The sequence below is a fragment of the Coregonus clupeaformis genome, chromosome 18, assembly GCF_020615455.1.
Source record: "Coregonus clupeaformis isolate EN_2021a chromosome 18, ASM2061545v1, whole genome shotgun sequence".
Lineage (NCBI taxonomy): Eukaryota > Metazoa > Chordata > Actinopteri > Salmoniformes > Salmonidae > Coregonus > Coregonus clupeaformis.
In genome coordinates this window covers 377,852-393,424 of record NC_059209.1, presented here as the reverse complement: position 1 = coordinate 393,424, position 15,573 = coordinate 377,852, and the positions used below count along the sequence as shown (strand labels likewise).

At 42.1% G+C, this 15,573-nt stretch overlaps 1 protein-coding gene across 4 annotated transcripts in view; it reads left to right on the top strand.

Annotated features, from left to right (window-relative positions):
- The window catches only part of mcoln2 (mucolipin TRP cation channel 2), a 98,951-nt gene that overhangs the window by 64,272 nt on the left and 19,106 nt on the right, over positions 1–15,573 (top strand). For 3 of the 4 annotated variants that reach the window (XM_041840026.2, XM_041840027.2, XM_041840028.2), the window contains 5 exons: positions 6,751–6,900; positions 7,409–7,510; positions 7,814–7,936; positions 9,151–9,357; positions 12,956–13,095. In XM_041840026.2, the coding sequence (XP_041695960.1) occupies positions 6,751–6,900; positions 7,409–7,510; positions 7,814–7,936; positions 9,151–9,357; positions 12,956–13,095 (722 nt within the window). The remainder of the gene's footprint in view (positions 1–6,750; positions 6,901–7,408; positions 7,511–7,813; positions 7,937–9,150; positions 9,358–12,955; positions 13,096–15,573) is intronic. The other variant, XM_041840029.2, reaches the window with a different exon arrangement.

Below are 15,573 nucleotides of genomic sequence, written 5' to 3'. Positions count from 1 at the left end.
TGATATTGTTGTATGGTGGTATTACACATTTTGAATTGTAGATAGGTAGTGGTGTAATAATGTCATATGATGTACTGGTTTATATTTTGTCTTATATGTAATGTAAGTGCTTTAATATGTTTGGACCCCAGGAAGAGTAGCTGCTGCCTTGGCAGCAGCTAATGGAGATCCCTAATAAATACAAAATACAAAAAGAAAATAGGAAAGTGTCTGAATAATTATGTAAATAAGGTATTTCTGTTTTCTATTTTGTATAAATTAGCTAAAATGTCTAAAAACCTGTTTTCGCTTTGTCATTATGGGGTATTTTGTGTAGATTGCTGAGGATTTTTATTTATATAATCCATTTTAGAACAAGGCTGTAATGTAACAAAATGTGGAAATAGTCAAGGGGTCTGAATACTTTCCGAATGCATTCTGTTTGGAATCCTATCTTACGTCATGCCTATAATTTTGTGATTTTGAAATGCATCCACGTTCATAATCATAACCGATGTCAACACTCATCAATTATATTACATAGCTAGCTATTAAAATTATTAGCAGTTGTTGATGTTACACATGTTTGCTAAAAAGTTACAAACGCAACGTTTGCCACATAGTAACAAATAGCAGGTGCCAGGCTAACTAGCTAGCCAACTACAGTTGTGCTAATGTTTGCTGGTAAATCTAGCTTTAGGTGGCTGGGTGTAATGTAGCTTGCTGTTTAGTAGCCATATCTATGAATAAGAAGAAGAGGTTTTACAATCGAGATACAATAGATGTCAACAACTACAGACCAGTATCCTTTCTTTCTTTTCTCTCAAACTCTTGAGCGTGCCGTCTTTAGCCAACTCTCTTGCTATCTCTCTCAGAATGACCTTCTTGATTTAAACCAGTCAGGTTTCAAGACTGGTCATTCAACTGAGACTGCTCTTCTCTGTGTCACGGAGGCTCTCCGCACTGCTAAAGCTAACTCTCTCTCCTCTGCTCTTGTCCTTCTCCTCTGTCTGCTGCCTTTGATACTGTGAACCATCAGATCCTCCTCTCCACCCTCTCCGATTTGGGCATCTCTGGCGCGGCTCACTCCTAGATTGCGTCCTACCTGACAGGTCGCTCCTACCAAGTGGCGTGGCGAGAATCTGTCTCCGCACCACGTGCTCTCACCACTGGTGTCCCCCAGGGCTCAGTTCTAGGCCCTCTCCTATTCTCGCTATACACCAAGTCACTTGGCTCTGTCATATCCTCACATGGCCTCTCCTATCATTGCTACACAGACGACACACAACTAATCTTCTCCTTTCCCCCTTCTGATAACCAGGTGGCGAATCGCATCTCTGCATGTCTGGCAGACATATCAGTGTGGATGACAGATCACCACCTCAAGCTGAACCTTGGCAAGACGGAGCTGCTCTTCCTCCCGGGGAAGGGCTGCCCGTTCCATGATCTCGCCATCACGGTTGACAACTCCGTTGTGTCCTCCTCCCAGAGTACAAAGAGCCTTGGCGTGACCCTGGACAACACCCTGTCTTTCTCCGCTAACATCAAGGCGGTGACCCGATCCTGTAGGTTCATGCTCTACAAAATTCTGAGAGTACGACCCTGCCTTACACAGGAAGCGGCACAGGTCCTAATCCAGTAAACCCGTCTGGATTACTGCAACTCGCTGTTGGCTGGGCTCCCTGCCTGTGCCATTAAACCCCTACAACTCATCCAGAATGCCGCAGCCCGTCTGGTGTTCAACCTTCCCAAGTTATCTCACGTCACCCTGCTCCTCCGCACACTCCACTGGCTTCCAGTTGAAGCTTGCATCTGCTACAAGACCATGGTGCTTGCCTACGGAGCTGTGAGGGGAACGGCACCTCCGTACCTTCAGGCTCTGATCAGTCCCTACACCCAAACAAGGGCATTGCGTTCATCCACCTCTGGCCTGCTGGCCCCCCTAGCTCTGCGGAAGCACAGTTCCCGCTCAGCCCAGTCAAAACTGTTCGCTGCTCTGGCACCCCAATAGTGGAACAAGCTCCCTGACGACGCCAGGACAGCGGAGTCACTCACCACCTTCCGGAGTCACTTGAAACCCCACCTCTTTAAGGAATACCGGGGATAGGATAAAGTAATCCTTCTACCCCCCTTACCCCACCCCCCCAAAAAAAATAAAAAACATATTGTAAAGTGGTTATCCCACTGGCTATAAGGTGAATGCACCAATTTGTAAGTCGCTCTGGATAAGAGCGTCTGCTAAATGACGTAAATGTAAATCTCCGATTGTAAAACCTTTTTTTGGTCACTCCACTCCAATCCCTTTTTCCACATTTTGTTACGTTACAGCCTTATTCTAAAATAGATTAAATAGTTTTTTTTCTACAACTTGATTGGAGTCCACCTGTGGTAAATTCAATTGATTGGATATGATTTGGAAAGGCACACACCTGTCTATATAAAGTGCATGTCAGAGCAAAAACCAAGCCATGAAGTCGAAGGAATTGTCCGTAGGGTCTCCGAGACAGGATTGTGTCAAGGCACAGATCTGGGCAAGGGTACCCAATGGTCACTCTGACAGAGCTCCAGAGTTCCTCTGTGGAGATGGGAGAACCTTCCAGAAGGACAATCATCTCTGCAGCACTCCACCAATCAGGTCTTTATGGTAGAGTGGCCAGACGGAAGCAACTCCTCAGTAAAAGGCACGACAGCCCGCTTTGAGTTTGCCAAAAGGCACCTAAAGGACGTTCAGACCATGAGAAACAAGATTCTCTGGTCTGATGAAACCAAGATTGAACTCTTTGGCCTGATTGCCAAATGACTGGAGGAAACCTGGCACCATCCCTACGGTGAAAGATGGTGGTGGCAGCATCATGCTGTGGGGATGTTTTTCGCGGCAGGGACTGGGAGACTAGTCAGGATCGAGGGAAAGATTAATGGAGCAAAGGACAGAGAGATCCTTGATGAAAACCTGCTCCAGAGCGCTCAGGACCTCAGAATGGGGCGAAGGTTCACCTTCCAACAGGACAACGACCCTAAGCACACAGCCAAGACAATGCAGAAGTGGCTTCGTGACAAGCCTCTGAATGTCCTTGAGTGGCCCAGCCAGAGCCCGGACTTGAACCCGATTGAACATCTCTGGTGAGACCTGAAAATAGCTGTGCAGCGACGCTCCCCATCCAACCTGACAGAGCTTGAGAGGATCTGCAGAGAAGAATAGGATAAACTCCCCAAATACAGGTGTGCCAAGCTTGTAGCATCATACCCAAGAAGAACTGAGGCTGTAATCGCTGCCCAAGGTGCTTCAATAAAGTACTGACTAAAGGGTCTGAATACTTATGTACAGTGCATTCGGAAAGTATTCATACCCCTTGACTTTTTCCACATTTTGTTACGTTACAGCCGTATTCTAAAATTGATTAAATAGTTTTCCCCCCTCATCAATCTACACACAGTACCCCATAATGACAAAGCAAAAACTGTTTTTTAGACATTTTTGCAAATGTATTATAAATTAAAAACTGAAATATTACATTTACATAAGTATTCAGACCCTTTACTCAAATAAAATTAAAATTAAATGAAATGTTATTTGTCACATGCGCCGAATACAACAGGTGTAGACCTTACCGTGAAATGCTTACTTACAAGCCCTTAACCAACCATGCAGTTCAAGAAATAGTTAAGAAAATATTTACTAAATATACTAAAGTAAAAAATAAAATACAAGTTAACACAATAAAATAACAATAACGAAGCTAATATACTGGTACCGAGTCAATGTGTGGGGGTAAAGGTTAGTCGAGGTAATTTGTACATGTGTCCTCCCGAGTGGCGCAGTGGTCTAAGGCACTGCATCGCAGCGCTAGCTGTGCCACTAGAGATCCTGGTTCGACCGGGAGACCCATGGGGCGGCGCACAATTGGCCCAGCGTCGTCCAGGGAGGGGGGAGGGAATGGCCGGCAGGGATGTAGCTCAGTTGATAGAGCATGGCGTTTGCAACGCCAGGGTTGTGGGTTCGATTCCCACGGGGGGCCAGTATAAAAAAAAATGTATTCACTAACTGTAAGTCGCTCTGGATAAGAGCATCCGCTACATGACGTAAATGTAGGTAAGGGTAAAGTGACTATGCATAGATAATAAACAGTGAGTAGCAGCAGTGTACTTTGTTGAAGCACCTTTGGCAGCAATTACAGCCTCGTGTCTACTTAGCCTCCGTATTTGTTATCGGTCCTGGTGTCAGCTGTAGCCGAGCTTCTAGCTAAATCCAACTCTTTGTTTTGAATCCTCTTCGCTATATTCCAGTTGAAACATGTATGGTTGAATGTCACCATGTAGCTAAAGAAATGCTCCATCGTCAAATTCATGTTGATGAGTTGAATCACTTGAAGCCATTGCGTTCTGGTCAGTTCTTTCAGTTTTGCCCAAAGGATTGTGTTGTTAGAGTCCGCCTCCCTTTTAAAAAGACCGCCTTGGGGGAGGGAGAGGGCCAGAGCATGAGGCACCGCCCCACAGGAGTTAAAATGTGTCAGCTTGTATATTTAGAAATTACTCCGCTGATAGGAACATCATTGAAAGATGTTTAATGGCTTTATCGAACAAGGACAGCCATACACACGCACAAAAACGTATAGTGCGATCACATAGAGTCTTCGTGAAATGCCACAAAGCAGGACTACATTTATTTTCAGATCTCCCCCCCATCAATACACCGGAAGCCGTCATAGGGTGTATAATTTAGTGCACGAAGCCCAGACGTGCCTTCCTCCTGGGCATTGATGTGTGAAACACATCTCACTGACCTAGAAATGCCTTGGACATGATGAAAACAAGCCCAGATTCCCCCAGGATGAAATTCCCTTTTAAGGACACCTCAAATATTGCCACCCCTCCCACCTCAGCACAAGTGAGCTGATGTTAGCTACAGTGAGGGAAAGAAGTATTTGATCCCCTACTGATTTTGTATGTTTGCCCACTGACAAAAAAATTATCAGTCTATAATTTTAATGGTAGGTCAAAAATGTTATAAATTGATTTGCATTTTAATTAGGGAAATAAGTATTTGACCCCCTCTCAATCAGAAAGATTTCTGGCTCCCAGGTGTCTTTTATACAGGTAACGAGCTGAGATTAGAAGCACACTCTTAAAGGGAGTGCTCCTAATCTCAGCTTGTTACCTGTATAAAAGACACCTGTCCACAGAAGCAATCAATCAGATTGCAAACTCTCCACCATGGCCAAGACCAAAGAGCTCTCCAAGGACGTCAGGGACAAGATTGTAGACCTACACAAGGCTGGAATGGGCTACAAGACCATCGCCAAGCAGCTTGGTGAGAAGGTGACAACAGTTGGTGCGATTATTCGCAAATGGAAGAAACACAAAATAACTGTCAATCTGCCTCGGCCTGGGGCTCCATGCAAGATCTCACCTCGTGGAGTTGCAATGATCATGAGAACGGTGAGGAATCAGACCAGAACTACACAGGAGGATCTTGTCAATGATCTCAAGGCAGCTGGGACCATAGTCACCAAGAAAACAATTGGTAACACACTACGCCGTGAAGGACTGAAATCCTGCAGCGCCCGCAAGGTCCCCCTGCTCAAGAAAGCACATATACAGGCCCGTCTGAAGTTTGCCAATGAACATCTGAATGATTCAGAGGAGAACTGGGTGAAAGAGTTGTGGTCAGATGAGACCAAAATCGAGCTCTTTGGCATCAACTCAACTCGCCGTGTTTGGAGGAGGAGGAATGCTGCCTATGACCCCAAGAACACCATCCCCTCCGTCAAACATGGAGGTGGAAACATTATGCTTTGGGGGTGTTTTTCTGCTAAGGGGACAGGACAACTTCACCGCATCAAAGGGACGATGGACGGCGCCATGTACCGTCAAATCTTGGGTGAGAACCTCCTTCCCTCAGCCAGGGCATTGAAAATGGGCCGTGGATGGGTATTCCAGCATGACAATGACCCAAAACACACAGCCAAGGCAACAAAGGAGTGGCTCAAGAAGAAGCACATTAAGGTCTCCAGACCTTAATACTATAGAAAATCTGTGGAGGGAGCTGAAGGTTCGAGTTGCCAAACGTCAGCCTCGAAACCTTAATGACTTGGAGAAGATCTGCAAAGAGTAGTGGGACAAAATCCCTCCTGAGATGTGTGCAAACCTGGTGGCCAACTACAAGAAACGTCTGACCCCTGTGATTGCCAACAAGGGTTTTGCAACCAAGTACTAAGTCATGTTTTGCAGAGGGGTCAAATACTTATTTCCCTCATTAAAATGCAAATCAATTTATAACATTTTTGACATGCGTTTTTCTGGATTTCTTTGTTGTTATTCTGTCTCTCACTGTTCAAATAAACCTACCATTAAAATTATAGACTGATCATGTCTTTGTCAGTGGGCAAACTTACAAAATCAGCAGGGGATCAAATACTTTTTTCCCTCACTGTAGGTAAATTGCCGAAACTGGCGTAAGGGGCGTAAAATGCCAGTGAGCCAGTTTTGCGTTGGACACTTCCGCCTTATTAGCGCCACCCGAAAATAGAGCCCTCGGTCTCTTTCTGTGTATGTGAGTCTCCAGAAGTGTCACTCACAATTTCACCATGACAATGTGCATCCTATAGTATTCATTATAAATGCGGTCAAAAGTTACATGGACTTGCTTGTGACATGTTGCCAGTTTTATGAAAACTTCATAAGATGAGCTATTATAACCATTTGTGTGGCTTATTACAGTATACACTGATCTTTCAATTCCTGGCCTCATGAATTTATTCCCTTTTTTTCCAGAGATTTTCCAGGTTCTTCCGCGAGAATTATAATCACAGGGTATGCGAGACTGACCAAAAGGAGTTTTTAAATGGCTGGTATGTTTTGGTGATTGTCAGTGATGCTATGGCCATAGTAGGATCCATATTGAAGATGGAAATACAAGCAAAGGTAATTCTCAAGTCAAATGTTCAAACTCTTTGAAGGAGTTTTAGCTGATACACATTTATTTGTATGTTTTACAAAATATGTTGAATTTGTTTTTGGAAATGTATTTGAATTCTCCTGCTTACTGCAAGATTTTACATATTTAATAATGGCAATAAAGTATTGATGTCTAATCATAAAATCTTCCTATCTATCATATTAGTTTTGAACATGTGGAAGAAATGGGTTGCCATTTAAACCTAGTCAATTACCCTTTGATAATACAGAAGAAATTGAGAAATAAAAATAACTCTAGAAGAGAGGTTGAGAACTAAAAACTCCCCATTGCCTGGGCACAGAATCAATGGGCTGTGGACTTTGGAGCAAGATGGTTGAATCTAGACATTGTAAAACTCCCAGGGACTATTTACTCTAACCTGAGTTTGACTTTCGAGTCAGATTTTTATGACCTGCATGTTAACCATTTACCCCCAGTTGGTATAAGGAAAATGAACTCCTCTCTCCCGTCTAGAGTCTTACCAGCTATGATGTGTGCAGCATCTTTCTGGGGACTTCTACGCTGATGGTGTGGGTGGGAGTGATCAGGTACCTGGGCTACTTCCAGAAGTACAACGTAAGTTTGATCAAATACATTTTATTTATTTAGTGCATTCAAAGATAATTATCCAGTATGAATAGACTAGTCCTGTTCGGCCATATGCAAACTCAGACTTACATAAAAAATACATTGGAAAATACATCTATACCTAACGAAAGTGGTTAAAAACAAGGATGTTGTAATAAGAATGATTCATCAACTAATGGAACACTATCTTAAACACTGATTAAACACAGATTTTACGCAGAGTGTGTGTGTGCACCGTGTGCACATGCCTGAACACATATGTGTGTGTGTGTGTGTGTGTGTGTGTTCCAGGTGCTCATCCTGACCATGAAGACTGCCTTCCCCAATGTGATCCGCTTCTGTTGCTGTGCTGGCATGATCTACCTGGGGTACACCTTTTGTGGCTGGATCGTACTTGGCCCTTACCATGAAAAGGTACTGACTGGGAATGGCAATGCCGATACTCATTTTAATTCTACAGTACCGGGCTTCATATCTTAGAGCCATTTCCTGAACTGTACACAACTAAAAGTGATGGTCCTCTGTATCAGTGTGTACCGGCCAAAGTCAAGCGCTAGTAATGTAAATAGGCTTCATGTTTACGCTGTAGCCATACAATTTGATGTGTTGTTATCCATTTACAACCACAAGATGGCAGTATGTATACATGTTGCTGTTTGTTGTTGGTTCTCTAGTTTACTTAAACCTAAATACTAGCAAGGAAGGGCACAAGTGTATTTAGTGATCGTTCCGTTCCAAGAAAAATTATTTACGGAAGACGAGAAACATTGCAGTTGTAAACAAGAGCTCACATGGTGGACTGCAGAATCCTCAAGCTAACTTTAACCTGTATCAGACTACACAGCCCCACTTTATTTGGATTGTCTCCTATAGATGGTCTACACATAGTTAGTAGTTCAAACTATCAATAGCAATTTGCATGCAACACTTTGCTGGGATTAGGGTTAGGTTCAGGGGATTAGGTTTAGGGTTGGGGTAAGGGTTAAGGTTAGGGTAGTGGATAGTTAGTTTGCTGACACAGTAGTTAATATACTGAACAAAAATATAAACGCAACATGGAATCAAATTCATTTTTTTATGAATATATTTTTTTATGTATTCATAAAATTTAAGTCATTTAGCAGACGCTCTTATCCAGAGCGACTTACAGTTAGTACATACATAATTTTCTTTCATACCCCCTGTGGGAATCGAACCCAAAACCCAGGCGTTGCAAACGCCATGCTCTATCAACTGAGCTACATCCCTGCCGGCCATTCCCTCCCCTACCCTGGACAACGATGGGCCCTGGTCAAAAGTAGTGCATTATGTAGGAAATAGGGTGCCTTTTGGGACACAACCATACACTGCAGCCAGGGAAGTCCCCATAACATCAACTCATTTAGACATTGTTTACCATCTGCAATAAACAAGGGATGTTAGAGCTGCCCTCCCACACGTCCCCTACCCTACCTAGATCTATACTGTCTGTCTGAGTGCTTAGATGCTATCGCTCTTTGTTTGTAGTGAGCCCTCTCTCACTCTGTACTTGCTCCCCTCCCCTCTCTCTCTCGCTCTCTTTCTCTCTCTCATCTCTTGCTTTCTTTCTCCTCCCCCTACGCCCTTCTCTTTTTCCCACTTCATCTCAGTTTGAGGGCCTGAGTCGGGTGGCCGAGTGCCTGTTCTCGCTGGTCAACGGTGACGACATGTACACCACCTTCGCACAGCTGAAGGACAAAAACAGCCTGGTGTGGCTGTTCAGCCGCGTCTACATCTACTCCTTCATTTCCCTCTTCATCTATATGGTGCTCTCGCTCTTCATCGCCCTCATCACAGACGCCTACGACACCATCAAGGTACTCAGTCATACATGTGCTGGGTCGTGTTCAGTTGGCACAAAACGGAAGACAATGATCTGAAACGGAGTGAAATGGGGAGGTACTATCTGAACTTGCCCAATAAGGAACGTTAATTTTGTAATCCGTTGCAAAACATTTGGAAACATTTTTCTAAGGTGTGCCTTGATGATCATGACCCACAGACCTAGGTATCAGGTGTATATCCCAGACAATATCACCCCAAATCTATAACTACTGTCCAAAAACAGCTAATTGAGATTTGAGGATGGTTACATGTGTCAACGGTCCATATCAGAGATGTTTTAATGGCTAGTGAAAATGAGGGGCACGGCACATTATTACACATTATTCATTCAAAGGTATTGAATGTAGCCATCAGTGCCCCTTCAAAACAAAATGGTACATGAACACATATTGTACATTATGTGTGATGATAATAAGCAACAACATACATTGAAAGATTAATCAACTGAGGACCCTTTCATGTGTTAATGGAATTGGAATCGGAATTGGAATTAGAGATTTTGTCCATTATGGCATTATTTGATATTCAGACTTTTATGTTTTTTCTATGGGCCCGATTCAGACTTAGTAAATGTACGCCTTTCCTACGCACGCTTTTCCTATGCACTTCTCAGTAGTTGGTATTCAGATTTACCTTATACAGGTGCAAAACGGGCTTTGCAGGCATGTTTACCTTGCCGCGCTGGACTAATTTTATTAAACCGCTGAAAACCCTCCCACTTGCTTGCCAACAGATTTTCTCATGGAGTTTTCATTCAATAGGGGTTTCAGTACATTCATCTAAAGCTAACCCTTTAAATTTGGTGTACCTTTTAATTTGAAATTTGTCGAGAGACTCACTATAATACATGAAGAAAACGATTCAGAATATTAGGGATCAATGAAAGAAAGCTATGTAAATACATGCATATTCATCTCCTTTTCAGCACTAATTGGTAGATTAAAAGAAACTCTGATCTTTTATATTATTAGGGTTAGGAAAGTATTTATGAATAAAACATTTTTAAATGGGTTTGGAGAGCATTCACGTTCAAAATAAATTGGTGAATCAAAAATAAAGTTGTTTGATTCATCCTGAAAGTTGCCATATCATTGAAATATTGGAAGGTGAGAAAAGTGTACAATAGGGGTTGAACAGTAGTCCTATAAATCTTCCCTAATAATCCTCACTAATCATGGAACTGTGATGACAACGGTCCAGTCGTCGTGAACCGTGCGCCAGCCTCCAGGTTTAAACTGCTACGTACACTGTGTACGAAATATTAAGCACACCTTAATATCGATACCAATTTTTTTTTTTTTTTACTGAAAAGTCTGGGCATATAATTAAAACATTCTAGAAATCATAAATCAACTCGGTAGATTTGGCGCTATACTGTCATTTGCATATGGCTACAGAAGCCTATAGCTTGGGTCTCCAAATTTCATTTGGTGTAAGGCCAGCATTTCATAAACTTCACTGTGGAAGAGGTAATATGTTGATAGGCTTCAGTTTGCTGCCATATCACTGGTTTCACATTTGTCTCCAGCGATCATAAGGTAAAATAGATCTAAACAATTGTCATTTATATTTACAATCCCCTTATGCAAACGACTTATTCATTTACGTAGCTCTTATCAATCGCTCTTATCAAGTTGTAAATTACAGTGCATGGAGTGTTACTTCTATCGGGAAAAATAAAGTAGATGTAGTCCACAGGTTGCTCGACCTTATTGTTTATCGTGTGATTTTATTTATTATTATTTATTAAAGGTGGTGGAATTATGAGGGAATTAAGTCAAGGTCAGAATACGACGTATCTGTAGACACACCTACGCAACACCTTAATGTATTTGATCTTCACCTCAAATGAATAGCGGGTGAATAGCATGCTTGCTTAAGTTCAAGGTCAGAATATGCGTAGACAGAAAAGTGAATTAAAAAGGCAATTACAGTGCCTTCAGGAAGTATTCACACATCTTGACTTTTTCCACATTTTGTGTTACAAAGTGGAATTAAAATGGGTTTAAATGTCTTTTTCTTGTCAACAATCTACAAAAAATAGTCTAATGTCAAAGTGGAAGAATAATTCTAACATTTGTAATAAAAAAAAATAGAACACTAATATACTGTATCTTGATTAGATAAGTATTCAAACGCATGACTCAATACATGTTAGAATCACCTTTGGCAGTAATTACAGCTGTGAGTCTTTCTGGGTAAGTCTCTAATAGCTTTGCACACCTGGATTGTACAATATTTGCACATTATTCTTTTTAAAATTCTTCAAGCTCTGTCAAGTTGGTTTTGATCATTGCTAGACAGCCATTTTCATGTCTTGCTATAGATTTTCAAGCCGATTTTAGTCAAAACTGTAACTGGGCCACTCAGGAACACTTGTGTTTTAGGTTATTGTCCTGCTGAAAGGTGAATTAATCTCCCAGTGTCTGGTGGAAAGCAGACTGAACAAAGTTTGCCTCTAGGATTTTGCATGTGCTTAGCTCCATTCCATACATTTTTTATCCTGAAAAACTCCCCAGTCCTTAACGATGACAAGCATACCCATAACATGATGCAGCCAACACTATGTTTGAACATATGGAAAGTAGTACTCAGTAATGTGTTGTTTTGGATTTGCCCCAAACATAAGACTTTGTATTCAGGATATAAAGTACATTTCTTTGCCAATTTCTTTGCAGTTTTACTTTAGTGCCTTATTGCAAACAGGACGCATGTTTTGGAATAATTTTATTCTGTACAGGCTTGCTTCTTTTCACTGTCAATTAGGTCAGTTTTCTCCTATCACAGCCATTAAACCCTGTAACTGTTTTAAAGTCACCATTGGCCTCATGGTGAAATCCCTGAGTGGTTTCCTTATTCTCCGGCAACTGAGTTAGGAAGGACGCCTCTATCTTTGTAGTGACTGGATGTATTGATGCACCATCCAAAGTGTAATTAATAACTTCACCATGCCCAACGGGCTATTTAAAGTCAGCTTTTTTTTTACCCATCTACCAATGGGTACCCTTATTTGTGAGGCATTGGAAAACCTCTCTGGTCTTTGTGGTTGAATCTGTGTTTGAAATTCACTGCCCCTAACCAACATACCCGAAGGAAAAAAATACATGAAGAAATGATTGTATGTGTGGGGTACAGAGATGTGGTAGTCATTAAAAAATCATGTTAAACACTATTATTGCACACAGAGTGAGTCCATGCAACTTATTATGTGACTTGTTAAGCACATTTCTACTCTTGAACTTATTTAAGCTTGCCATTTCAACGCGATTGAATACTTAATGACTCAAGACATTTCAGCTTTTCATTTGTAATTAACTTGTAAACATTTCTAAAAATATAATTCCACTTTTACATTATGGGGTATTGTGTGTAAGCCAGTGACAAAAAAAATCTATATTTAATCCATTTTAAATTCAGGCTGTAACACAACGAAATGTGGAAAAAGTCAAGGGGTGTGAATACCTTTTGAAGGCACTGTACGTTCCATTTACGCATGCTTAACTCGGGTCGGAATTCCCCCCAATGTGAATTCAGTTGTCTCATAGTACTTTTATTCTACCCTACCGACAGAACTACCAGAAGAATGGTTTCCCCATGACAGACCTGCAGAGGTTCCTGAGAGAGCAGAAGGATTTTCCCCCTAGTGAGGAGGGCAGCGAGATGGACACAGAGACTGGAATGGGATACCCAGTGCTGTGCTGCTGCAGACGGTACAGTAACATTACCCCATATAATTAAAATGAGTATAACAGACAATCTAATTCTAAGCAAAGTTCTATTGTATGATGATGGTAGTATAGTTTGTTACGGTATGTGGTACGACATTATGGCATGTCATATTGTATGGCTATGTACTATTTGTATTTAACCCCTAGAGTCGATGTCCGCGCCCCCTCAAAAATCTAATTAGCACAATAAAAACATCCCCATCAAAAACCATCAGTATAAGCTAGAGATGTGGTCCTCTGTAGCTCAATTGGTAGAGCATGGCGCTTGTAACGCTAGGGTAGTGGGTTCGATCCCCGGGACAACCCATACGTAAAAATGTATGCGCACATGACTGTAAGTCGCTTTGGTTAAAGCGTCTGCTAAATGGCATATTATTATTATGCATCTCCGGTGAAAGGTGACAGAGCTAGAGCAGTGTTTGTCAGACCATGAGACATCCCGAAAACTTCTGTATCGTTTAGCCTACAAACTATTATGACCCCTCTATGGAAAGATGAGACTCTCACGAACACGAAAAAAAGAAAAAGTATATGACAATTTTATGAATTGTAAAATTGCGTGACATGATTGCATTTTAGAACCCCGCACCCCCCATTTTAGGAAAATTCGTTTTGCATGGCCCGGTGCCCCGGGTGTGCAGGGTTTGCTCATTTTCGACCATTCCATTGATCCTAAAGACAAATCTCCACCGACCCGGGGCACCGGGCCATGCAAAATTAACTCGCCCATTGCTTCAATAGTTATGCTATTGATATTAATGGAGCTTATATGCTGAGTGTACAAAACATTAGGAACACCTTCCTAATATTGATTTGCACCCCCTTTTGTGCTCAGAAGAGCCTCAAGCATCCCTGTGGAATGCTTTCGACACCCTTGTGCGCGGGAAACTGTTGAGCATGAAAAACCCAGCAGCGTTGCAGTTCTTGACACACTCAAACCGGTGCGCCTGGCACCTACTACCATACTCTGTTCAAAGGCACTTACATTTTTTGTCTTGCCCATTCACCCTCTAATTGGCACACATATGCAATCCATGTCTCAATTGTCTCAAGGCTTAAAAGTCCTTCTTTAACCTGTCTCCTCCGCTTCATCTACACTAATTGAAGTGGATTTAACAAGTGACATCAATAAGGGATCATAGCTTTCACCTTGATTCACCTGGTCAGTCTATGTCATGGAAAGAGCAGGTGTTCCTAATGTTTTGTACACTCAGCGTATAGCTAGCCAGCTTGCTGAAATGATAACAGAGAGAATAAAGAATATAGCTATTTGATCATGTCCGTGTGCATGTCCAAATATTAATGATGTCTGGAATCCGACACAGTTTCACTGGAATTATCAAACGGCAAGAGTCAGACAAACGTCAGCCCTCAACATGTCAATAGTTTGTATAGGCACGGTTTAGCTGAGACTAATTTCTTGATAGGTAGGCGGGTAGTCTTTTTCTGCCTGTCTTAACTGAAATGGTACTCACATAACTTTCATTAGCTAGCTAAGGTTAGCATGCTAGCTAGTTACACTGACACTGTCAGTCAGTACCCTATTTGTTGTTATTTCCCTGCGACATGTGGAAATCACCACAATGTTCCCAGCCCCAATTGCTAAATATGTATTAGCAGCCTGCGTCAATTTTCGAGGTGGAACCTATATGCTCTAGGACAGGAATTACTCGAAATAGGTGTGGCAACTTCCTCTGAGGTGGGCCTTTACCCTTTATTTTGCCTGTTAGTAAGCATTTTTATTTCAATAATGACCTGGTTGGGATTGGCAAGTCTGTTTAATTCTACATATTTTTCAGTGTTAGTGTTCCATCCCCCATGTGCAACAATGTGAATCACCATTGTCTCTGTCATAACTGCTCTTACATGAAAATCATGTGTAATTTCCCTTCGAAACCATTCAGTTTCTATCAATCTCTGTAATCTAGGACAGAGCGCAGCCGAGTGGAGTTTCCTCCGCGCTGAGGTTTAGCCTAGCTCTCTGTGGCCTGAGAAATGAAATTAGTGGTGGGAGAAATGCGGACACACCCAGCGATTTGCTGATTACAGAGGAACCAAGGGTTATATGCTGGGAAGAGGCTTCACCCTTTGGCTGCTCTGGGCCCTGAGATAAACAACAGCATTGAGTTTGAGTCCCAAATGCCACCATTTTCCCTATATAGTGCACTACTTTTGACAGGCCCATAGGGCTCTGGTCAAAACTAGTGCACTATGTAGGGAATAGGCCAAATTAACCAGTATCCTACTGGCTATGTGTTAGCCTGGTCCCAGATCTGTTTGTGCTGTCTTGACAAACACTGGCGTGACAATGACCATAGGAATTTTCTAAACAGCACAAACAGATCGGGGACCAGGCTAGATATGCGTACCACTATATTATTCACTAATGATGTCTGGAAAGCAACAGCTCGTGCTGGTCAACAAATTATGACAATTTCAAGGTCTCTGTGTCTTCTGTTG